The 22,484-nt window shown below is 45.7% G+C and overlaps 5 protein-coding genes across 6 annotated transcripts; 2 read left to right on the forward strand and 3 right to left on the reverse strand.

Annotated features, from left to right (window-relative positions):
• The first annotated feature begins 1,920 nt into the window (after positions 1-1,920).
• LOC123053940 (uncharacterized) lies at positions 1,921-5,803 on the forward strand. The gene is made up of 7 exons (XM_044477570.1): positions 1,921-2,232; positions 2,452-2,599; positions 3,248-3,443; positions 3,763-3,833; positions 4,546-4,786; positions 4,951-5,129; positions 5,453-5,803. Exons 1-7 carry the CDS (start codon positions 2,184-2,186, stop codon positions 5,547-5,549), a joined length of 981 nt encoding a protein of 326 aa, XP_044333505.1. The 5' UTR covers positions 1,921-2,183; the 3' UTR covers positions 5,550-5,803.
• A 267-nt stretch (positions 5,804-6,070) lies between these two features.
• Positions 6,071-9,932, reverse strand: LOC123053941 (uncharacterized). Its single transcript, XM_044477571.1, has 6 exons — positions 9,399-9,932; positions 8,380-8,478; positions 7,813-7,990; positions 6,864-6,961; positions 6,629-6,690; positions 6,071-6,518 (listed from the first exon to the last, which is right to left on the reverse strand). The coding sequence occupies exons 1-6, from the start codon at positions 9,807-9,809 to the stop codon at positions 6,407-6,409; spliced, it is 960 nt and encodes a 319-aa protein (XP_044333506.1). The 5' UTR covers positions 9,810-9,932; the 3' UTR covers positions 6,071-6,406.
• Positions 9,933-10,350: 418 nt separating this feature from the next.
• Positions 10,351-14,431, reverse strand: LOC123053942 (mitochondrial intermembrane space import and assembly protein 40 homolog). Its single transcript, XM_044477572.1, has 4 exons — positions 14,165-14,431; positions 13,332-13,360; positions 12,936-13,061; positions 10,351-10,844 (listed from the first exon to the last, which is right to left on the reverse strand). Exons 1-4 carry the CDS (start codon positions 14,283-14,285, stop codon positions 10,674-10,676), a joined length of 447 nt encoding a protein of 148 aa, XP_044333507.1. The 5' UTR covers positions 14,286-14,431; the 3' UTR covers positions 10,351-10,673.
• A 114-nt stretch (positions 14,432-14,545) lies between these two features.
• Positions 14,546-17,486, forward strand: LOC123053939 (mitochondrial 2-oxoglutarate/malate carrier protein). Of its 2 annotated transcripts, XR_006425975.1 has the most exons (7): positions 14,546-14,771; positions 14,855-14,933; positions 15,671-15,766; positions 16,209-16,725; positions 16,831-16,966; positions 17,057-17,326; positions 17,427-17,486. XR_006425975.1 is itself a non-coding variant. In XM_044477568.1 (6 exons), the coding sequence occupies exons 1-6, from the start codon at positions 14,643-14,645 to the stop codon at positions 17,243-17,245; spliced, it is 1,146 nt and encodes a 381-aa protein (XP_044333503.1). In that variant the 5' UTR covers positions 14,546-14,642; the 3' UTR covers positions 17,246-17,486. The 2 variants fall into 2 exon arrangements, 1 of the variants encoding a protein (XP_044333503.1); XM_044477568.1 differs by having other exon boundaries at positions 17,057-17,486.
• Positions 17,487-18,059: 573 nt separating this feature from the next.
• On the reverse strand, positions 18,060-22,162 carry LOC123053938 (uncharacterized). Its single transcript, XM_044477567.1, has 12 exons — positions 21,997-22,162; positions 21,381-21,487; positions 20,882-21,176; positions 20,681-20,752; positions 20,507-20,565; positions 20,291-20,426; positions 20,037-20,133; positions 19,853-19,919; positions 19,157-19,345; positions 18,818-18,972; positions 18,578-18,679; positions 18,060-18,474 (listed from the first exon to the last, which is right to left on the reverse strand). The coding sequence occupies exons 3-12, from the start codon at positions 21,144-21,146 to the stop codon at positions 18,363-18,365; spliced, it is 1,254 nt and encodes a 417-aa protein (XP_044333502.1). The 5' UTR covers positions 21,147-21,176; positions 21,381-21,487; positions 21,997-22,162; the 3' UTR covers positions 18,060-18,362.
• Positions 22,163-22,484: the final 322 nt, after the last annotated feature.

Genomic DNA, 22,484 nt, shown 5'->3' on the forward strand with positions numbered 1-22,484 from the left:
CCCAAGCACCGGTCCACCCACATATCAAATTATCAAAGTAACGGACACGAATCATATGAGCATGATGAAAACTAACTTGACAACAATTCTCATGTGTCCTCGAGAGCGCTTTGCTTTATATAAGAGTTCGTCCAGGCTTATCCTTTGCTACAAAAAGGATTGGGCCATCTTGCTGCACCTTGTTTATTTTTATTATTTGTTACCCGTTACGAAATATCTCATCACACAATTATCTGTTACCGGTAATTTCAGTGCTTGCACAGAATACCTTGCTAAAAACCGCTTATCATTTTCTTCTGCTCTTCGTTGGGTTCGACACTCTTACTTATCGAAAAGACTACGATAATAGATCCCCTATACTTGTGGGTCATCAGTATCTGAAGGGCACGCCCTGGGAGCCACCGTTGCCAACACGCTAGCCAGATTCAAGCTCTCATTTGGCTCGACGCTGGCTGGTCCACTTTGACCCGATTGCGTGGCAAGGCGGGCGAAAGCTGACTGCCGGACCGACAACCTATCCTGAACTCCCAGCATGGGCCCACTTGATCCTTTAGCTTTTTCAGCTACCATTGGCGGGATCCTCCAGTCTTGGGACGCTGACGAGCTACCTTCGCCGCCGGCGTGCTGCCTGCTGCCAACACGACTGCTGCTGTGACCCTGAGCAGTGTCACGGCGGGTGTGTCCATGACTCCGAACTGCCATCTCCTCCGCCTGGTGGTCGCACCACCACCTCTCTCCATCTCCTTCTCCTCTTCTGGCAAGCCGCTTTGGCCACTGTTCGAATAACCCCCAAGGAAGAATGGCTCGTCGGCGTCGGCGAAATCCGTAACCGAATCCATATGAATCAGGATCTTGTATTGCAGCATCTGCGACTCGAACATGTGCGTGGCCGGCTCCAGCACCGCAAGCCAGCGGCGGGCAAGGATTGTCTGTGGGTCTGTCGTCCAAGCGGATAACTTGAAAGAAGAAAGGTTCAATCGCGAGCTTGTCTTCGGCGCCACTGAATCGATGATGCATGACGAGCCAAGTAGGTCTTCTGCGACGCCACGGTCCCAGGCGCGCGGAGGAATCCCTTCCATCTCGACCAACACCTTGTATCTCATCACCGCATGAACCGCGTGAGATTGCCTGTTCCATTGGCGGAAGAACGCCCTGACTCCGAGATGCCTCAACGTAGGGCTTTGACCCAACCTGTTCCTGTCCTCCTGGCGAGCAAACACAACCAGGAAATCCTCCGGCCGGTAGGCATGAACGAGCCGCGGAGGAGGGGGAGCCTGACGAGCCGCGGAGGAGGCCCAGTGAGGCTCAGCCGCCGAACCCGAAGCGGAACCATCCCAGCCCCTAGCCAGCGTCACCCTTCTGGTCACCTTGGCCGCCGCTTCCCGCCTGAGCTCCTCCTCCGGCGATGGGCTGCGCGGATGCTTGCAGTCCTTGGATTCGTACCCCGGCAGGCTACACCAGATGCACACGACGTCGTTCATATAGTCCCGCCGGAAGTGCCCCTTCTCAAGGTAGCGGAAGCACTTGTCGCGCATCTCCGGCGAGATCGCCTTGCGAGCAGGGTAGGGGGGCGCGGTGCCACTACCGGTTGCCCAACACCACGCCTGCGTTTCCACAGGGTCTTCCGCGACGGCGGGGCCTCCTTCGACGGGATCAGGCGCCGACAGGACTCGGCCACCAAACCCTAGATCTTGCACTGCCTCCGGATCTGCGTCCGCCATCGATTTCTCCGAAGCAGAGGAGATGCCTAGCCCGGAAACCACCGGTCGCTCCCGGGGCGGAACGGCGGAGGTGACGGAACGAGGGCTCGTCGACATGGCCGAAGGGGGGAAGGGGAGGGTGGCCGCCGTGGCCGGAGTGGCAGACGGCGGGAGGGTGGACGCCGGCGTCGGAGTGACGCACGACGGAGGGGGAGAGCGGATCGTTTGGGGTTCGTGGGATTATTTTACCAGTCTATTGGCTTCTTAAGAAAAACTCTAGTGTTAAAAAAGAAAAGAAAACCAACATGCTTTTGCTAACTGTGCATGTCCCTGCCGACACCGGGGCCTAGCCACCACCAAACTGACAGCCGAGCAAACAAACGAGCCCGCTTTCCTCGTCTACCTTCCCTGCCTGCCTCTGCTCCTCCTCTGCTCTGCCTCGCTCCCCGCAGAACACCGATGAAACCCTAAGCGGCCTCTCCGATGCACGCGTCCGCGCGCTTCTCCTCTTCCTTCGCCTCATCCAGGAAGGGTTGGTAATCTTCCCTCCAAGTTTCCCCCGTTTATTTTGGTTTAATCATGGAGGATTTTAACCTCCTTACCTGTGCCAGACACATTACTACTTTTTAGGATAAATGCTTGTAATTTGTATGATCTTTCTTATAGGTGCATAAATGCTGCCCCAGTTGCCATGTAATTAGTTTGATTCTCTTATGCGTTTTAATTCTGTCATTTTACCCCCATTTTTCAGCCATTTCTGACGCCGTTGCACGGTCGTCCTATCGGCCTCTCTGTGGGAAGAAGCATCTGGGTTCTCTCTCTGCTCAGGATCCACCCAAAGTCCAGAAGAGATTAACAAAAGAAGAAAGAAGGGCCAAGGTAGAGGAATTTGTTGAAAAGTAAGTCAAACTCGACCTCGCTAGCATTTCTAACTCTATTATTGTGATCAGCATGTTTTGCAGTTTTCTTGTGCTGCCTTTGTATATAGCGAATTACAATCTTGTTTTAGTCATTGCCTTCCACAAACAAGCTAATCAACCATACTTTGCAACTATTACTAGATGAAAACCAAGTGCTAGCTTCAAAACAATCCTCATAAAATTTTAAATTTTGAGACATCCATTTCTGTACACAAAGAAACGACGAGTTCCTGAAGAGTTGGTGCAGGAAATTTAGGGAAGATCTCATCCTAGTTTCACATAGGGTGAAAAGAAAGCATCTGCAAAGTTTCAAAGCCTGGATACAACAATTCCTTTAGCTTGTTACCACTGTATATATCCACCCTGTACATACCCCCCTCATGTGAATACTGTCACTTATATATTTATATAAAATTCACAGTAGCCTAATTTCCTACTCTTTCCTGGTCAAGAAAAAAACATCTGGCTGTATACTGACTGTCGTACCACATGTAAATGTGCTTCTGGAAGGAGCTAGGTGCTTGATGCAATTCTAGCATTGTATATCTGTGAATGCACCCAATGTACTTGTTTGCGTCTTTAAACCTTGCATCCATTATTTATGGCTGGCTCTACTGTTCAATACAGTTACAGGGCATCACATGAAGGAAAATTTCCGTCTGCTACATATGTTCGTAAGCAGGTTGGAGGATCCTACTACGTATCATGGGCATTGCTCCAGGAACTGGAGTACAATTCGAGACTGAGGAGTGATGTCAGAGATGCCTCTTTCAACTCAACCAGAGATGTGGGGACCAGCTTCGAGGGCATAAAGGAAGAGACGGTATTTTATTGCAGAAAACCTACTCTAACCCTCTGTCCATTTTGTCCATGTTGTTAGTTATTGCCATTTTGATCTCTTACTTTTCTGGCAGGGCCTATCTCAGAAAGAGATTACAAGGTTTTAATAGTTGGTTTTAGCTTAACCTCTGTGCATACTAAAATCATAAGTATCGGTTGAATCTTGATATATGTTTCCAGTGGTATAGTATCATAACTGCGTTCTTAATAGCTAAACCAGGATGTTTGAGGAATGCAAATGCCCAAACCATGTCAGGTCAGACGCAAAGTGAGAATATGAACACCCTTCTTTGTCTGCTCAGGATCTACCCGAAGTCCACAAGAGGATGACAAAAGAAGAAAGAAGGGCCAGGGTAGAGGAATTTGTTGAAAAGTAAGCCAACTCGGACAGACAGAATTTCTGTTTGTTATTATTGTGATCGGTACTTGTTACACTTTGTGTCTGTGCTTCCTTTTATCTAGTTTCAGGTGAAGGTGTGAACTACTACCTTCCGTACTATAGAATTACATTATATACTCCCTCCCTATCAAAATATAAGACGCTTTTGTAGGCTAGTTTAGCCTAAAAAACATCTTATATTTTGGTACGGAGATAGTATTACACAGTAATGTCTTACACCAGAGCCAGCTGATCAACTCTGTTTATCAGATGTAAGTTTCGTACCGCTCGAGATATAGTGCTTGATAAACAATGTCATTTTCTTATTTGGCTCTGTGAGCAGTGAGAAAGGTTCAAGCAGCATGTTTAAGCAGGCAGTGAATGCCTCACAAACTTGGCTGCGATTCGATTTCGGCAAAACTGCTAGTTCAGCTTCTCGAAATTTGGGAAGTGAGTGATCTGATTTATGGGGTTAAGCTACTCAATCAGATTTTGTCATTTTTCTCGGATGAAACAAAGTTTTAGCTTCAAAAGAACCCTCGCTAAATTTAAATTCTGGAAATACCAGTTTTATACCGATTCTCGTTGTTGCCAGCTGGATATAGTCGCATATAATTGTGCTTCACCCGATGGGGTGTTAAGGACTCGTTTGTGCTTGCAAATCTTTACATCCATTGCTTATGCCTGGCTCTATTATTCAACACAGTTTCAGGGCTTCACACGAAGGAAAATTTCCACATGCGACATATGTTCGTCAGCAGGTTGGAGGGTCCTACTATACAGTGCTGGCGTTACTCCAGGAATTGGAGTATAATTCAAGACTCAAGAATGATGTAAGAAATGCCTCTTTCAGCTCAGAAAACTTCAAGGAAAAATACGGGCTCCACAATATCGATCTCTCTCCAAGAGTTGCTACTACCAACTTTCAGGGTGTAAAGGAAGAAATGGTAGTACCTTATTACAGATAACCTACTTTCACTCTTCAGGCTTTTCTTTTTGAGTTTTCATCATTAAACATCGTCACTGTGCATGCTTAAATATTCATATATCTCCAATTATGTTTGTGCTCCTAAACAATAATAATACTAATAGTAATCATCTACTTTTGCAGGCTAAAACTTCGGAACCTCTGGATCTAAATACTAAGCCACAACTTCCAGAATGCCATGGTAAAGCTGGAGCTGCCAAGCCAAACTTATCCCCAACAACTTGTTTGGAGGATAAAAGTGAGCCAATGGCATCAGATCAAACTGAAAACAACAATATGGTTAAGGCACAAAACCTCAAGAGGTACTGCTTGCATTCCCTCGCGCAAGATCAACAATTGATTTACAAATGAGCGCATGGTAACAGGATAGCTAATTTTGACTCTGCAAATTAAGCAGCATGAGCACCTAAAGATGACTATTTGATATAATCCCTGCATTATTCTTAAACTGCATCAAACAAATCAACAAATATGTGTTTATCTGTGGCAAATGTATAAGCGTAACGTACATAGCCCTCTCCATCATTGTTAATTCACACATTTTAACACTAAGATATTGTATGTGATGTTATTTTGGTTGCTACCGTCTTATGTTCCTAACAGCTTTTCTTGCTCCATAATGCAGCCCTAAGCATGCGCATGAAGCATCGAAAGGGGCAAATCTGTGGGGCAGCCTGAAATCCTTTGCTGGTGGACTCAGGATCTTTTGGAACAATCTGTAAATTCATATGGTCTGGCTTGCTAGATGTGATTACATATAGGATACACATTTTTTTATTATTCTTTTCATGACCTGAAACACAATTGTATAGTACTCCAGGAGGACCATTCCTTCCATCTTTCAGACGACGCTCCTGTCAGTTATACAAGTCACCGTAGAAGTTGGAGTACTCTGTTTATTCACCCCTTCATCCAGTTTGCCTGTGTTAAAATTAAATGGAAATTTTCCTTAATCTTTTACAGACTTGATTGCTCATGTTGTTTTACATTCAAATCTGGATGCTCTGCTATCCACATATTGTGCACACTGGGTTCAGAATGGCTTCATCTCAGTCTATTAAGATGTTCCAACTTTTTCCTGATTCAAATGTATATAGACGCATTTTAGTGTGCTTATTCACTTATTTCAATCTGTATGTAGTCCATATTGAAATATCCAAAACATCTTATATTCACAAACAGAGGGAGTACTTAGAATCATTGCATCGACAATCTGACAGCACCATTGCCAAACATATCCTGGTTGCACAAGTGCACAACTCACACCCAGTGTAGGGATTATATAAACTTGGTTCAGTCTTATAAATCATGGATAAAGACCAGTAAAAGAATAAACAACGCAAATACAGTTAACAATTGTCGCTTTATACTCACTGCTACCATTCTCTCAACAACTTCCTTGTTTTATCAGGTGGTAGACAGGTCCGAGATACTGCCAGAAGCTACAATCCTAGTAGAAGGTAGATTTACAAAACTTGCAGTCAACTATCCAGGACAACCCTCTCTTCTTCAACCATTGACAAAACTCACGCCAAGCTTCTATCATGGAAGATGATAAGTATCCAACCACTAACATACTTCAAGATGATGATGGGGTACCATGTTCATCAGAATCATCGACCATCCTTTCTAACGACTCGATATCACCAGCTTCAGAAAGGGTACGACTGCGAAGGCTGTCTGCATCCTCGCTGCTCAGATGAAAACAGGGAAAGAAACAACGGTTATGACAATAGTATTGGATGCATCAGTTGTAGTATAAAATTTGTGATGATAATCCACAACAGAGATTTAGCCATACTCTGTAACTCCAAAGATTTCTTTGACAACAAGCGAGCCGTCCCGGGAACAGAACTCTGGGAGCTGGATAATTCACAGATATTCAGTTATAATGGAGGAACAGGGAAGGAGCTGAATACATTATAATATCATGACATCTAAAATATTTTAACTCTATTTTGGAGTCCAGAAAATTCTTAGCTGCAAGAGTCAATTAAAACAGACTCAGTCAATAAAAACAGACGCCAGCAGCTTACCTCTGATAAGTACATGATTTTTCCGAACAATGTTTGCACAGCAAGCTTCCGCTTAAAACCTTGCTCTGTAAACCCAGATAAGTCCATAACTATTGGACCTGCAATATCATAAAACACAAAGATCCTCAGCACTCTAGCAGTGTGCAAGCATAACCTTACACATCAAGCTTAGTTGTGAATCAAACAAAATTATCACTCCTACCAAAAACAAGCAATTTATAATATTTTGAACACTATCCCACAGGCCACAGCTCTTGATCATTTTCTAGGAAGACAATGATTCGCCTATTTGATATGCAAATCATACGCTCATAGGTTCGTAGCAACCCTAAAAGTAAACCGTATAATTTTAAGTACAAGAACACACGTTGAAGGTGTCAAATTGAACTTCAATAAATGAAGCATTCAAATGCAGTGCTTTGATTTCGACATCATCTTAAGATTTTCATGCTCATAAAAAATGACAACGTATTGCTAAAACTCTCTTATTTATGTCTGAATATTGCTGCAGCATACAGATGTATACTAAATGATGTTTGACGACCCAAGTTAAAAAAAAAGCAGATGTTTAGCAACTCACACAATGCAGACATCATTTTCAGGCTCAGAAGCTAAAATAACTGAACAATGTGTATAAAGCTAACGTGACGAGCGGATTTGACAACAATGGAAGAAACAGACAAATGCCAATATTATATGCTCAGTAATCGTTGGAAAGTAATCTTCTAAAAGTTTGCAGCGAATCAAAGTACAAAACCAGTAAATTATGGGACACATGATCAGTACCAAGTTTTACAGGGGATTCCACCAGGGAGATCCACAAATTTCATAGGAAGTCAAGAGAAGACAAAATCACTTCCGTGTTTTAGAATTGAGCAGCCAGGGTCTTGAAGGTTTAGGAAAAACTATGTGTTATCTAAGAGTACCAGAATCAGAAGAATAAAAATACCTTTTTCCCGAACAATTCGTCTAGATATCTCATTCAGAATTTCGGCAACTTCATTATCTTCTAACATCGATGCTTTCCTAAGATGTATGAGATCCACAACCACATCAGGATTGAATTGTTTTTCATTCAGTGTGTATCGGATGTACTTTCTTACTACATCATCCATGTCAAATCCTGTCTGAATACATGGGGAAAAAGGTTAAAAGTGTATATGTAGTCCTCACTATAGCCAGATAGCTTTGCAGACAACAACATAATAAGAAAACCATTCCTCAAACAGCAGTAGAAATGGACAAATGGGTGCATTGGTGCAAAGCATTACAGTTTCATATGTCAAAATCTATTCTGACCAGCAAAATTTCTGGTTTAGATCTTTGCAAGGAGATAGTCTTTAGTCTAAATATTTTTAGCACAAGTCATCAGTGTAATTTAACCTTCCAGAATAAGATATCTGAGAAACACTGGTCAAAGTAGATTCATTTGTTGAGAAAATAAAGCAGGTGTGTGGTAAAAGCAGTCCAATATAAGTTCAGATACTCAGGAATAATGGTTGAATCAAGGACACACCTTTTGCATTAGTTCTTGAAGAGCTGGAAAATCCACTGCTTCCCTGCCCTTCTGAAACAACTCGTCTAGTGACTTCAACAAAAATATATTCTTGGTCACCTGCAAAGAATCGAAGTCACCATGAAATGCCAAAAAAAATCTGGATAATGGTTATGACTTATGAGAGCAATAGAATATTACTCCCTCCGTTCCTAAATATAAGTCTTTGTAGAGATTCCACTATGAACCACATACGGATGTATATAGATGCATTTTAAGTGTAGATTCATTCAATTTGCTCCGTATGTAGTCCACCTAGTGGAATCACTAGAAAGACTTATATTTAGGAACGGAGGGAGTAGAATTTATAGTTCCATCAAGAACATCAGCAAGAAAAAGAGAAAATTAAGCGTAAAGATGAGCCCAGCTTGTGAATTGTGATCAAACAAAACATAAGCTTAGATAGTGATCAACAAAAAGGTAGGTTTAGCTTATGATCAACAGAACCTTCATTAGTACAAAATGAAAAAAGTTCTCCTGATTCTTTCTCTCACTCAAAATTAACATCTAACTGAAACAAACTGAATTACTCCCATATTTGTTCATTTCAACAAACGAATAATATTGTGCAAGTTCAGGTGTAAGGCAGTTGCCAGTTGAGTATTTAGTATGGTCATGGCTCATGGTTCTATGATATTTTACGAATAGAGATGAAATTGCAACATAGAATCCCACATAAAAAAAAGAATCAATCTCCCATATTTCTGAGTCCTTGAACGACGTTAGCACCCAATAAACGACTAGTCTGCATTGAACAAACGAACCGCTGCTCCACACAATGTGCCTATATTTTGGCATGGCTAAAACTCTATTTTTTATATATAAGAGAAATATGCCCTCACTTTATTATCTAGCGCCACAAGCACAAGCAACATGTCCAATCTTTGAGAGGAACTACCGAAGTGTAACTAAACTCCTAATCGTATAACCCGCACAGTCTCCCACTAAGCATCGAACTAATTGCAGACTCGAAGGCTCACCCTCTTCTTCTTCTGAGTGCGCGGGGAGGTGAACCTGCGGAAGGTGCGGACGGCGGCGAGGGCGAAGGAGACGCCGACGTAGGCGAGCGGCACGGCGAGGAGCCACGGCACGGGGCTGGAGCCGACGCGGGGGCCAGGGATGGCCTGCGTGACGGTGCCGGTGAACTCGACGAGGTCCAGCGCCTTGTCCTGGATCCACGGCAGCTCCTCCTCGACCTCGACCTCCTCGTCCGCCTCTCGCTTCGGGGCAGCGGTGGAGTTATTGGTGCGCTTGGCGCGGGCGACGAGGAGGGGCGTCGGCCGCCGGGGGGCCGTGCGGGCCGGGGCGAGCAGGGTGAGGGGGCAGCGCCGGACGCGTCCCCCGGCGATGGGCACGGAGAGCGGATGGAAAAGGGTGGTGGTGGTCGCCATGGAGAAGGAGGTGGAGGGGCTAGGGCTTATCGCGGCGGAGGTGGAGTTGGGTGGGACTCCTCCGGGGTGCGGAGAAGAGAAGAGACCAAGCCAGAGTAGGCAGTAGCTGAACAAAAAAACCTGTGACGGGTCGGGAGAGAGGAAGAGCAGTAAAAGGGGCCGAAAGCCCACCAAGACAACATGCTTTTTGGGTTTGTATCCCTGGCGCCAGCTCTCAAAAGAAAAAGGAAAAAGCTCTGCCTGGCTACGGTTCTTCATCTTCTCAAAAAATAAAAAAAAAGCTACGGTTCTTCAGCTCTGCCTGCCCCCCAGAAGGAAAATCGTTGAGCTCTTCCCCAAAAGCTCTTGCAAAAACTTAATACCATCTTCTTTTTTTCGAGAATAATTAAGACTGCGTCCACCAAAGTGGACATGTCTAATGACACTATTATCATTAGTAAATTCAGAGTCAAGAGCAACATTCGCAACAAGGTCAAATAACTGTTTCCCGCAAAAAAAAAAAGGTCAAATAACAGTCACTGCACAGTTAAGAACGCATGGATTAACAAGGTCCATCGATTTCGTATAATGGGCTGACAGCAATCATGGAATCTAGTTCCTTTTCACAACAAACCAGCTCGTCTAATCCGTTCAGAAACTGATGTCTCTAGAATACAAGTTTTCCAGTTTCATAAAAACGTGTAATATTCTCCCAAAAAAAAGTGGAAGTATTTCTACCACACAAACTGTGCTTATTTCTGCCGAAGAATCCTGAATGCTTAATCTTGCCTATAAATGAAGAATTTATAGGAGAAACAAGGTGAAGGGTGCGAGTGCGAATCAGGGTAATCTCTGTATCAGGCTGTCAGCTTAAACCAGAGGACCTCAAAGCTTTGGTTTGGATTCTCTAGACCATGCCGGAGCTCTAACTTTCAGGTTGGACTTCTCAGCCTCCTCGTCCTTCTCCTCCTCTTCCAAAATCTCCTTAGAGAATGCCGCTGGATTCTCTTTGATGCAGTTCTGCAGCGCGATGAAGGGCTGCACGCAGTCTGATCCCTGACAAGGCAAAGGAAGCAGGTTTAGTGTAAGTCAATATCCAGGAAGAAAATAGACATGAATCTGACAGCCAAGCATTTAACAGCATACGAGTGATAGAGTTTTGTATGCAACAGCGATTCAGACATTATGAAATATTACAAAGAGTTATAGCATTTCCATTTCTTAACCCTTCTAACTTTGATGAGGAAAGAGGGCAAATTCTTGAGGTTTATTTTGTGTTATAAAGTAACAAGTAAACCGAGTAAGTACTTTTGACCAGATTGAATTATAATTGGCTATCAATAACATCGTAGTGTAACCAAATAGACAATGACTGCCATACATCTGCTGTTATTTGGATGTAAGAAAATGCGACACAGAACAACAGATCTTTATTGTGCTCCGTCAGATCTACAAACTACTTGGGTGCCTTTTTAGTTTATACTACAAACTAGCCACATTTGCTACTGCACACTGAAGCAGCCACAGAATTCGTCTGAAAATAGTATCGGTCGAAATAATAACAAATATGTTGACAATAATAAAAAAAGGGCCACACTACTCATTATAAAGACTGTATGATATAAAAGGTATCAACGAAAGTTCATGCCTCCCCCCCCCCCCCCCCCCCGCGTCGCCCCTCCTCTGGCGACACGGGGGGAATCACGCCGCCACGTTTTCCCACCCACCCCTCCCCCTGTCTCACCGCCGCTTGAGGAGCTGCCACCGAAAGCCGCACGCGCTCCAAGAGGCGCTACCGCTGTTTCTCCTGGCTGTCTTGTTGCAAGAGGAGGAGCGAAGAGGCGGGTCAGATCCGGCAGCTCGGGGGCCGGCGGCGGCGGCTGCCCCTTTGGCGCGGAAGGGGCATCTGCAGTGGCACGAGGTGGTGTTGTGGCCGTGGCTGGGGGTCAACGGTGGTGGTGGTGCGGCTGGCTGTAGTGGTTTCGATTCTTCCATCCGAAGCCGGGTTAGCAGGGTGTGATCCTCTCTGGATCACCTCGATCCAATATGACATCTCTCCCTCGACGGGGTGTTGTTGGGTGGCGACCAGACGGCCAACGTTCAAGGTTCACCTTGCTTGGTCGGATGAAGATGAAAGTTGAGACCCCTGGGGAAACCCCTAGCCAAGGTCCTCCTAGTGCGGATGATGGCGGCGCAACCAACGTCACGGCCCTTCTTGAAGGCATCATCTTGGGGTCTGCTTGGTTGACGTGTGGGTGTTGCGGCTGGGATGTTGTTGGTGGTGGTGCGGCCGGTTCGGTCACGGTGGTATGTGTTCGTCTGTGGTGGTGTTCTTCGGTGTCGCCCCTGTTGTTGTGCATGCTCAAGATCTCCATGGCTGCCATTGTGGTGCGGCGAGCTTCGTGCTCTCGGCGTTGTCTCGGTTCATCTTTGTTCAGTGATGCTACAATATGCCTCCCCAACTTGCTAATCTTCTTGATTTTCCATGGCGAAGCGCCCAGTCAAGGTTCGTGTTAGTCACTCGTTGATGTGGATGCTCCTCTGTTGCGCCATGGTGCTCAGTACGCACGCCGGTGTGGTGCGTTAGGCTGCTTGTCAAGTCTTGGTATTGTGATCCCTCAACGGCTCCCCCCAACTACTTGTGCCTCCCGTGGTGATGTCCTTCGGTTTGCTAGCTAGGCGTACCTTGTCTTGGGCGTCCATTGTTTTTGGTTTCTCTTCTTCCTCTACCCTTCTTGTACGGTTTTTCGGCCCGGTTTCCCTCATAAATGGGGTCAACTTGTTTAGGTTTTCGATCCGGTTTTCCTTATAAACTGGATCAATCTCATGGCATTTTGGGCACTTTGAAATATATTCAGGTGGGGAGCCCCCCCCCCCCCCCCCCCCCCCCGCAAGTGACCATTTAAAAAAGAAGGTATCAATTAACCACATATCTGCCAAACAGTAATCCCAACACCCAACTTCCTTTGAGTGCTTACCTAAAATAACTTTCTTGGGTATTTACCTAAAAACACTCCTGAGCATATTGAGTTAAGTTTACAACAAAGATGCTCTTTGTTATGATTACCCAGGGAAATTTTAAGTACTATAACTTGCACAAGACAGCTATAATTGAAGCAACTTGGTAACTTGAGATAAAAATACAACCTTCTCTACTTCTGTGCTCCTCAGGAAGCAGGAAAATGCATCAATAAATCCATTGCCACAAGGTCCAGTTTTCAAATCAGCCACGCACGGACAATCCAGAGCTTTCTGCACCTTAACGTCAATTGACTGCATAAGCAGATAACTGTTTCACTGATCTCCCAAGCGCCATGAAGAACACTCCCTCCGTTCCTAAATATTTGTCTTTTTAGAGATTTCAAATGGACTACCACATACGGATGTATATAGACATATTTTAGAGTGTAGATTCACTCATTTTGCTCCGTATGTAGTCACTTGTTGAAATTTCTAGAAAGACAAATATTTAGGAACGGAGGGAGTAGAATACTGACATATAAGTATCTATCAACCATCCAGGAGCAAAGCAAAAGGTCTTACCTCATCATCCTCACTAAACGACATAGCTTCTGTACATTACAAAAATCGAACATCAGTAATCAGAAGTTCAGAACACTAATGCTGGGACAGATAAATGAGCCTTCAAAAGACGCAACATACCCCATACAAAGTGCACAGGTTAAAAGAAAACAACATCACATAACTAATATCAGTCTAGATTGTTGCCTAGAAAAATTATTGTAATTCTGCAATTAATTAATTATAATTAATTAATTAATGACTCCTGATTCTCGAAAAAGAACACTAAGAGCAGTCTAGATTAAGGAAACTCCAAAAGAAGCAACACATGCCATACAAATTTGAAAGAGCCCACAAACTCTGCAGACATTGGGGCATTTTATGGAGATATAGGAACTGAATCTAGTCGTTTTGGGAAAGATATTAGCAGGTTATAAAGCTTGGTAGCTCCTCAGAACCAGGGAATTATCCACTAAGCACATACCCTACATGGCACTAACATTTAAGACTGCCTCGATTTCGGCATGAACGCCTAGATGTTCTACGATGTCAGAGGTCACCACTCACCAGTTTACCATCCAGTACAAGGTCTGCACTGCACAACCAAGTACTGGAGAATCACAGGAACAATCTCGTCCACCTTAAAACCCGCAACAATTCGTAATACTAGGCTACTAGCTGCCCTAGAGCTCTGCTTCCACCAATGCTCCCCAAATCCCAGCAACGCGACGGGCGACCTATATGCTGCCGCGAATCAAGAAGAACTACTCCTATACGCGGCCGCGCGTCTGCTGGAACAGCGTGAATACGAGCTGAACGCCACCGGCGCCTAAGATTCAGAGTTTGGCGTGTACCTGCGGCGAGCTCCTCGAGGGAGGAGGGCGCTGGGGCAGGAGACTGCGCCGGCGCGGGGTCGGCGGCCGGCGGAGAAGGCTCCCCCACCGCCGGGTCGGGCTGGCTCTGTTCTTGGCCCATTCGATGGTTGGTTGAGCGGCTAGGAAGAATTCAGGCGGCGGCCACTCTCGTCTCGACGACCGGCGGCGAAGCGAGAGAGCAAAAGAGCGACCGGCGGCCTGAGCAGGAGCGTGGTCAAGTACTCAAGTCGCCCGGCGGCACACCACTTTGGAAGGCAATTTGGACCCGAGTCCGACTCTGACCGTGCTTCCCGTCCGTCCGATCGCGCCACGATTCGTGTGCGGCTAGCGTCAGGTTTCCATGGGCCGGGCCGGCCCTTCGTGAGTGGCCAGCGGCGTTCCAGTGTGTGTGTGTCACCCACGACACGACGCCTCCCCTAAACCTCCGCGTCGCCATTCCCCCCTCCAGCCCGCCGCGATGGCCGGAGGCGGCGGCAAGCCGTTCGGGGACAACGTGTTCGCCGGCCACGCGGCCGCCGGCGCCGCGGCGATCAGCGCCTCCGCGGTCGCCGTCCACCCCCTCGACACCGTCAAGAGCCTCCTCCAGGCGAGTGCCCGCCCCCCTCAGATTCTCCCATTTGCGGTGCTGCTCTTCTCTCGTCAGGGTCTGATTTGTTTCCGCGTGTGCAGTTGAGCGCGGCGGGGCAGAAGCAGAAGATGGAGATCCGCCATGCGGTGGACCGGCTCATGCACGTCTCCGGCCCTGCAGGTGTTTGGTTGCTTGCCTGCTTGCTACTGGACGAGTAGAGATCTTCCTTCGTTTGGTGGTTCTGTCGTGGGCTGTGATTAGTGATTAAATCTTCGATCCCCTTTGATGCCAATGCATAATGACTAGTGGAGTTGAGAGGATTGCGATGTTGCTTGTTGAGTTGCCAGGCTAGAACTGGTAGTGTCTGACTTCTCAGATTGCCATCCAGCTATTAGTAACAGTCCATCATGATCCATATAGCTTGCGAGCCTGTCAAATATAATAAATCTGCATTGGATAAGATCTTACTGTGATTGTGTCCAACTGTCCATAGTGGTTCTACGCACTGTCTACATTAAGAGCATATCCAATAGGAGCCTAAAGGCTTGGATTATTTCATCAAATAACTCAGCTTATACAATTTTTTGTCGTCCAAACATAGATCTAGAAGCTTGCTTTTAATTACTTCAATGCTTCTTTATACCAAAATACCTGGGCTTGCATAAAGATTTCACTTCACTCTGCTGCTGTGCCTCCTTCATGTTATCATCCCTGATTGACATACTTTAGAGATTTCTAATTCATGTATGATGGTATCAAAGGGGATCATTGTACTTTTAATATGATTTGCATAATAATAACTAGTGGGGTTGAGAGGATTACTTTGCTCTGCATTCTAAAGTAACATATTTCTGATGCCCATATGTTACTTTGCTCTGCACAAAAAATATCCTATTAAATCATTGCATGTATTTCAGGTCTTTACAGTGGCATTGGATGGTCAATATTAGGTAAACTGCCTGGTTTGGGAGCGCGTTTTGGGACCTATGAGCTTTTAACAGCCTTCTATAAAGGTACATACTTTTTTTTGCGACACAATTCTTTGCTTAGTGTAAGCTCCTTGATATCAACTTGTTGGCACCTTCTATTGGCAGTTTAGCTACCATGAGCAAACTAGACATGTTTTCGGTTAGACTTCTCTGTCATATCCTCCCATTTCCCATATGTTTCCCTGTTATCATACTCCAATTGCAGATTAACCAAAGTCCTTTGTGGTAAAAGAAACAATTTGCATGATTTAACATTGGTACCTCTGAAGAACTGTTGTGATTGGAGCTTTTGCTTGTGTGTTATGTGCAGCAAAACTATAGCCTTATCATTCTAAACTATATTCGACTGTTTGTTTTCCAATAGTTTAAGCATGAAACTTCTGACTAACAATGTAATCTGCAGCGACATATGCTGGTCCACGTATAGAACTTTGCAATGATATATGATTTGTTTGTCTCTTGGCAGATGGCAGGGAGGACAACCATGTTAATTATTCTGAGGCAATGTTGGCTGGCATAACTGCTGGTGCTGTAGAGGCATTTGTGTGCACACCATTTGAACTTCTCAAACTTCGGTCCCAAGTTGGTTCTGCCATACCTATGAAAGCTACGAACCCTGCTAATGTTGTACAGGAGTCGTTTCCACTGCTTTCCAAGCTATTACCTGGTCATGTCCCTGACATGAGAGTATGGAATGGCAGTGTCAGTCTGTTGTCCAATCTTTCCCCAAAGCATCCTGACATGATGGGTGCCCTGAAACAGCACCCATGGATGCTGACTGGCTCTGGGAAGCCCCCGTTACCCTCTGATGTTCAGGTGCCTTCGAGAGTGATAGCACTTGAAGGATGGGGTGCTTTATGGAGAGGACTTAGGCCAGGGGTAGCCCGAGACTGTGTCTTTAGTGGAATGTTCTTTTCTTGTTGGCAATTCATACATACAGCGATGCTTACTTGGCAGTCTGTTAACATGAACCCTGAACCCAGGTAATGGAGTCATATTAGTATATTTGATTGCAAAATAAAGATAGGGACAGTGTCATGATTGATTTTCGTTATTTTTGGTCTATTCTAACCCTTTGCTCATCTCAGGAATTTAGAAGAAGCAGGTCCTGTACCCCCTTTAGCTTCTAGTCTTGCTGCAGGCTTCTCTGGAGTTGTAGCAGCTGCTGCTTCACATACTTTTGATACTGCCAAAAGTCGTTCACAGTGCACTGTGATACCTAAGGTAAGTTTATACTTGACTGCTTTCAAACTTGGAACCACATTCTACCCTGTTTGCAAATGCACATTATTTGTTCTTGCAATTGTTTTTCAGTATATAGCAATGGAGAGGAGGTTTCTTAAATGGAGAGCACCAGGAATGTGGATAGAGAGAGTGACGGGAACATCACCTGCTGATAGGAATGTTCTATTTCGTGGCATTGGACTACGGATGGCGCGCAGTGGAATCGCATCTTTTGTACTTGTTGGGTCCTACTATTTAGCCGTAGATCAGCTCTTGTAGATGGCAGTCAGAGAAATCATTAATGAAATTCAAACACCTAAACTATGTGGTACCTTTTTCGTCTGAACAACCAGAGAAGAGGTAACTATGTGGTAACTTTTTCGTCTCTTCCAGTCTTAATTGGAGTTGAGTGCTCCAGGATAGAATTTTGGTTACTAATGTAAATGTTTATAACAAACAGAATTGAAGGTTCGCCTTTGGTTTTGTTGCTTGTGTTGAAGAGATATTAAGTGTTTTTATATGGAAAATGCTTAGTTGCTCGGGTGAACGATGAAAGACAACTATTGAAGTGTCCAAGGTTAATTTTGGCAGCAGTGAGCAATAAAAGGGACTTCGATAATTTGCAATGCAGCCTGCTCTTTGAGTATACAATTTGGAAGATGGCTGGTCGATTCCAATAGCTTTGTTAATCCATTGTACAATATTTATAACTCCAATCACATACTATATGTGATGGATCTTGTAGCTGGTAGCTATGAGGTACTCCCTCTGTAAAGAAATATAAGAGTGTTTAGATCACTAAAGCTAAACACTCTTATATTTCTTTACAGAGGGAGTATTGTTTTCTTGGGGCGTGCAACGTGTTCCCAATCAGTTGAGTAGACTAATGACAAAATGTATATGCGCCGTTACCCCCTTGGTTGCTGTCTCAAAACTTAAACAGTTCAGAGCTTCTGTATGTGTGAAGTAGTTTAAATTTCGTCCTGGCTGCTTCTGTCTCAAGCATTGAATGAAAATCTGGACCGTGTTTGGTAAATTTACCACATGAATAAGCTCAGATTGGCCCCAAAACTAAGCCATGGTCAGAAAATCCTAAGAAAAAAGGAACCATGGCACTCATTGGAAATATAATTTTTACAGGAATTGTTGGAAAGCTTTTGACAATGTGTTCCCATTGTCAGAGAAGATTTAACTGTAAAAATGCTCTTCAGATATCTTCAGGCCTTTCTAAAATTTGCTTCCAATTTGGCGACATCAATTTTTTGTCGGATCATATCTTTGTACACTGCGTTTGCGCCGTGTTCGGCCTCCACATGGCAGAATCCTGGTCGTTGATTTCTCAGTAGCGCCAGAGCCTTCCCATCAGAAGACACTCCTGCTGAATGCTGAATATACACTACTGGTGGCCATCTTCTTTGTTCCAAAGTGGGTCTAATGGAGGAAGATCGTAGTCTTCAGGTGTTAGTGCCAATGAGAAATCTGGCAACGGGGGTGGTGCTCCAATGACCCTGCAGGCAGGTGCGCAAAACAGATGGCCCGTCAGTCCTTCAGATTCACAATTTGAGCAATTTTGGCGCGAGCTTATTGTGCCGCTAATCATTAGTTCATTACCTTTCTGGAGTATACAGATCCTGGTTGATCCGGACCTTGCTTGAAGCCTCTTTCGGGATCTTGTCAAACAGATACTTGGCTGTTCCAAATGGAGTGGGGCTCCTGCAAAGTTACAGGTACCGTCTTCATTTTGCATTCTTCTTTCTCATACCAAGGGTAAAATAAGCGAAAATATTAAGAAAACACACTTGGTGTGCGCCAAGTAGCAAACACATTTGTGAGTAGAAGCGAATGTCTTACCTAGATGTTGGAGGAGTTGCATGGAAGGCTGCAGAGGCCCTTTTGCTTTCTTTCAGAAATTCCTCTGAAGCTTCCAATGCTGCTATTGCCATTCCGTGAGATTTCTCACTGTTTCCTTCGTCAAGAATCAAACCATGGAAGTAGTATGCTGCAGACTGATAAGAGCACATACAGTAACGTCAATTTTAGATGGTTGTATACTAGTACCGTATTGCAGGCGAAACATATACAACTTGAAGAAGACACTGTCTATTTGAACTCGGCTTGGACATTTGTGATTTGAAAATTGGACAACTAACATTTTAGAGGTATTATGATGGTTGATGTAGCTTTACACACCTTTGCTTCGACGTACTTCCACTTGACAAATAGCAGATGCTTTTTTCCCCATCCTTCAGACACAGGAAGCTCTGGAATGCTCTCCTGAACCTGGTGCCAATATTTCACCATCTCGCAAGCTAAGCGCCTTTTTACAGCTAGTGTGGCCTTTGGGCTGTCGATTGCTAGCCCAAGCTGCATGTCAACACCCTGTAGGAGATGAAGGTTGCCAATGTTTAATGACCAATTGACCATGAAACAAAATCAAATGGGACAGCAGCTAAAAAAAACAAATGGGACAGACAGGTTGGAATATGACTCCTGAGAAAAGAGGTACTACTAGGTTATGACTACTGTATCTGAAGTTAATTAGGAATGGTAGTACTAGGTTTCATTTTACAATTCATCAAAATAACTGAAAATAAAGTAGCAAGTGCTATAAAAAAGTTGAAGCATATAAATGTTGCTTCAGGGATGATAGCTCACACATCACTCTCTAGGCGGTGTTTGGGTCATGACATTCTTTCGTGTGTGTGTGTGTGTTGGGGGGGGGGGGGGTCCCTTTCCAGTGATACCATACCGATTGGGCCATTTCAAACTTCATCAAACTACAAAAACAGCGGTCTTCTTCGCAACAGCTCGTTTGTATTGTTGTAGGGTGTTTGGGTGTTGGACACCAGAATTCAGATAAAATATGTTGAGTTGAGAATACAGTACCTGACCCAGAGCTTGCATGCTAAGAGCTTTGAGGTTGCCTTCAGCCAGGTCTACTGGAAGTTGTCTCCTGAAGTTCAAAGCAGTTTCAGTAGAAGTTTCCAACTTTGAAGTCTTAAAATGACATTTCAAAAATGTGGAAAAAGAAATTGAAGTTATCTCGTGAGGCGGCTTAAGAGTAGAGAACCTTAGTTCTGATGGTATCTGTGGGAGTACTTGTCGAATTGCGCAGTCCAAGTAGCCAGATGCTTTCAAGAAAACATCGACAGTTGCACGTCTGCTCTCTGTATACATTGTCAAGAAACAATGCCTCATCAGTTATCGGCATCATGGACAGAAAAACTTGCAATGCACTTTAGGCGATGAACATTCTCCATTTCTCAATGCCTATAACTTGCCGAGCCATGCCTTCAGATGAAGTTCAGTTTATAGCGACGCTACCTTCAGAGACCCGTGGCCCGTAACCGTCGCCGTAAGCCCTTGGAAGGAGCAGGGAGTTGGCCTGCAGCAAGCAGACCATGGCCATCAAATGCAGCACGGACAGCACCTCGTACCATGCATCCGCCATGGCCGTCTCCTGCAACCGAAAATCCCACCCATGTTAGAGCTGAGCACTGAGGTGAACTTTGGTGAAAGCACGGGCAGGCAAGCACATACCTCGGCCTTGTCCTCTTGGTTAGTCCACACAAACTGCACGCTGTGCCTCAACTCACTACCTGCAACATTTCATAGCATCAATCAATGAAACGAGAAAAATAAACATTGTCCAGCAACAAAAGTATATACAAAACCAATGAAAAGAAGAAGACCGAAATTTCAGCAACCACTCACCTTCTTTCACCAATCCTAGCAGAACTGGCAGGTAGTCTTCGAGAGCCTGAAGGAGGTTAGCAGTGCTTGATCCTGCACAGAGCAGCAAAAGAGAGAAAATTCCAACCCAGTGTCAGTTGAGAGGTCAACATCTTCCACGCAAAACCAAGCCAGCAATCCAGGCAAAAACCACCAAAGGATTCAGCCAGACGCTCCACGCACCGTGCCGTGCGGCGGTCTTTCGCCTGGGCTTCAGCGCCACCGCCGATTCTTGCATTGCCATGTCGACGACGCGCGCTCTCAGGGCCGACAGCCTCTCCACGGCGCTCTTGTCCAGGCGCCCCGCGAGCGCCTGGGACAAGTCCACGCCCATGGGCGCCCGGAGGCCCGGGACGAAGACGACGACATCGCCGACGCTCCCCTGTTTCCTCCGCGCGCCCTCGCCGCCGCCGCCATCGTTGTCCGGCGTCGACAGCCCGCAACCCATGGACGCGTGAAATACTACTCAACTACCTACCTGCAAGAATCACGACAACATCATGAGAAGAAGTCGAAGAGGCGATCCAAAAAGCAAATCGAAGCAACTTTGCTACCGAATTTTTCCCGACAGGAGGGGAAAGGGGAAAAGAAATTCTGGCTCGCAATAAACAACTGGAGAGGATTCGATGGAACAAAGAACCCCAAAAGAAAAGAAAAGGTTGTGTATAAGAAGAGATCGCACCTTTTATCCTCTTTTCTTCTCGGCCTTTTCGTGGTTCCTTGAGACCGCACGCAAGCCTTTGCGCCTCTAATAATTCTGCTTCTGCTTCTGATTCTTCTTCTTCTTCTCTGCACGCACCACGGCCGAACCAAAGCAGCAGTAAGCGAAGAGTGGGAGTGACGAAGGGGAGCAAGCAAGCAAACACTTATCCCCTCCGCAACGAGCTGGGGTCGTAGCACGTAAGGGGGCCAATCGACGTCAGAACAAGGGCGTGCAACTTGGCGTAATGCGCGGCCCAATTGGCATACTTTTGGCGCCTCGCTTCTCAAATGAAAAGGCAGTAGTACGGTACTATTCTGTGGGTCGTCGTCGGAAAACCACTACGGCGGTGCTGGTGCGTAGGCGGGCAATGCATCATCCGATCTGATATTTAGCCTCAACCGCGGCAGTATTAAAAGGGTAAAGTAGGACGGGAGGCCTTGAAAGATCGCGGAAACAAACTGAGACGTCCGGCGAGTAAGCACGAGCTTCTCCACCTAATCCCGACGGCGAAAGCAAACCGCAGGTACAGTCCTAAACGAAAACACAGGAGGAAGAAGAAGAAGAGGAGGAGGAGGAAGAAGAAGAAGGACTCAACTGTTCGAGTGCGGGTGCTGGCAGTCGCAGAGGCTATGGCGATCGCTAGCTTCCGTTGGGCCGGAGGAGCTAGCTAGCGAGTCGTCAGAGAGAGAGAAGGGGGGAGGGGGAGGGAGATGAGGTAGAGGATGTGCGACTAGTCTATTTAAAGGGGGAGCGGATTTGCGGTGATGGAAGTGTACTCAATTATTACGCCCGCAGCCAGCAAAGCGCGGCCGGTCAGCGACACGGACGCCGAACCCAGCCCCAGCCCCAGCCCCAGCCCAGCAGGAAAAAGATCTCCCCCTGGACGGACTGGCGGGAGGAGCCAACTAGTCCGACGTGTAAACGTGTGCGAGCGAGCGAGCGAGGAAGACAAATCTGTGACCCCAGCTCCTCGCGCTGAAATGGTAAATCGTCACGTGAACTACCTGCGGGTGAAGGGGATTCCTAGGCGTGGGTGATAGTCTAATGGGACACCTGTATGGCTGTCTCCACTCTCCCCGATAC

Source organism: Triticum aestivum, chromosome 2D, assembly GCF_018294505.1.
Source record: "Triticum aestivum cultivar Chinese Spring chromosome 2D, IWGSC CS RefSeq v2.1, whole genome shotgun sequence".
Taxonomy (NCBI): Eukaryota; Viridiplantae; Streptophyta; class Magnoliopsida; order Poales; family Poaceae; genus Triticum; species Triticum aestivum.

Excerpts from the sequence above, each read along its gene's own strand:
- LOC123053940 (XM_044477570.1), top strand. The coding sequence starts at position 2,184 with ATGCACGCGTCCGCGCGCTTCTCCTCTTCCTTCGCCTCATCCAGGAAG. Across the intron at positions 3,444-3,762 it reads AGGGCATAAAGGAAGAGACG|GATCTACCCGAAGTCCACAA; the intron begins GTATTTTATTGC and ends TTGTCTGCTCAG. Across the intron at positions 3,834-4,545 it reads GTAGAGGAATTTGTTGAAAA|TTTCAGGGCTTCACACGAAG; the intron begins GTAAGCCAACTC and ends TATTCAACACAG.
- LOC123053941 (XM_044477571.1), bottom strand. The coding sequence starts at position 9,809 with ATGGCGACCACCACCACCCTTTTCCATCCGCTCTCCGTGCCCATCGCC. Across the intron at positions 7,991-8,379 it reads TTCAAGAACTAATGCAAAAG|ACAGGATTTGACATGGATGA; the intron begins GTGTGTCCTTGA and ends CCATGTATTCAG. Across the intron at positions 6,962-7,812 it reads ACGAATTGTTCGGGAAAAAG|GTCCAATAGTTATGGACTTA; the intron begins GTATTTTTATTC and ends ATGATATTGCAG.
- LOC123053942 (XM_044477572.1), bottom strand. The coding sequence starts at position 14,285 with ATGGGCCAAGAACAGAGCCAGCCCGACCCGGCGGTGGGGGAGCCTTCT. Across the intron at positions 13,361-14,164 it reads CCTCGAGGAGCTCGCCGCAG|AAGCTATGTCGTTTAGTGAG; the intron begins GTACACGCCAAA and ends TGTAATGTACAG. Across the intron at positions 13,062-13,331 it reads CGTTTAGTGAGGATGATGAG|TCAATTGACGTTAAGGTGCA; the intron begins GTAAGACCTTTT and ends CTGCTTATGCAG.
- LOC123053939 (XM_044477568.1), top strand. The coding sequence starts at position 14,643 with ATGGCCGGAGGCGGCGGCAAGCCGTTCGGGGACAACGTGTTCGCCGGC. Across the intron at positions 14,934-15,670 it reads GCACGTCTCCGGCCCTGCAG|GTCTTTACAGTGGCATTGGA; the intron begins GTGTTTGGTTGC and ends CATGTATTTCAG. Across the intron at positions 16,967-17,056 it reads AGTGCACTGTGATACCTAAG|TATATAGCAATGGAGAGGAG; the intron begins GTAAGTTTATAC and ends ATTGTTTTTCAG.
- LOC123053938 (XM_044477567.1), bottom strand. The coding sequence starts at position 21,146 with ATGGGTTGCGGGCTGTCGACGCCGGACAACGATGGCGGCGGCGGCGAG. Across the intron at positions 20,753-20,881 it reads AAAGACCGCCGCACGGCACG|GATCAAGCACTGCTAACCTC; the intron begins GTGCGTGGAGCG and ends TGCTCTGTGCAG. Across the intron at positions 20,134-20,290 it reads CGGGCCACGGGTCTCTGAAG|AGAGCAGACGTGCAACTGTC; the intron begins GTAGCGTCGCTA and ends CAATGTATACAG.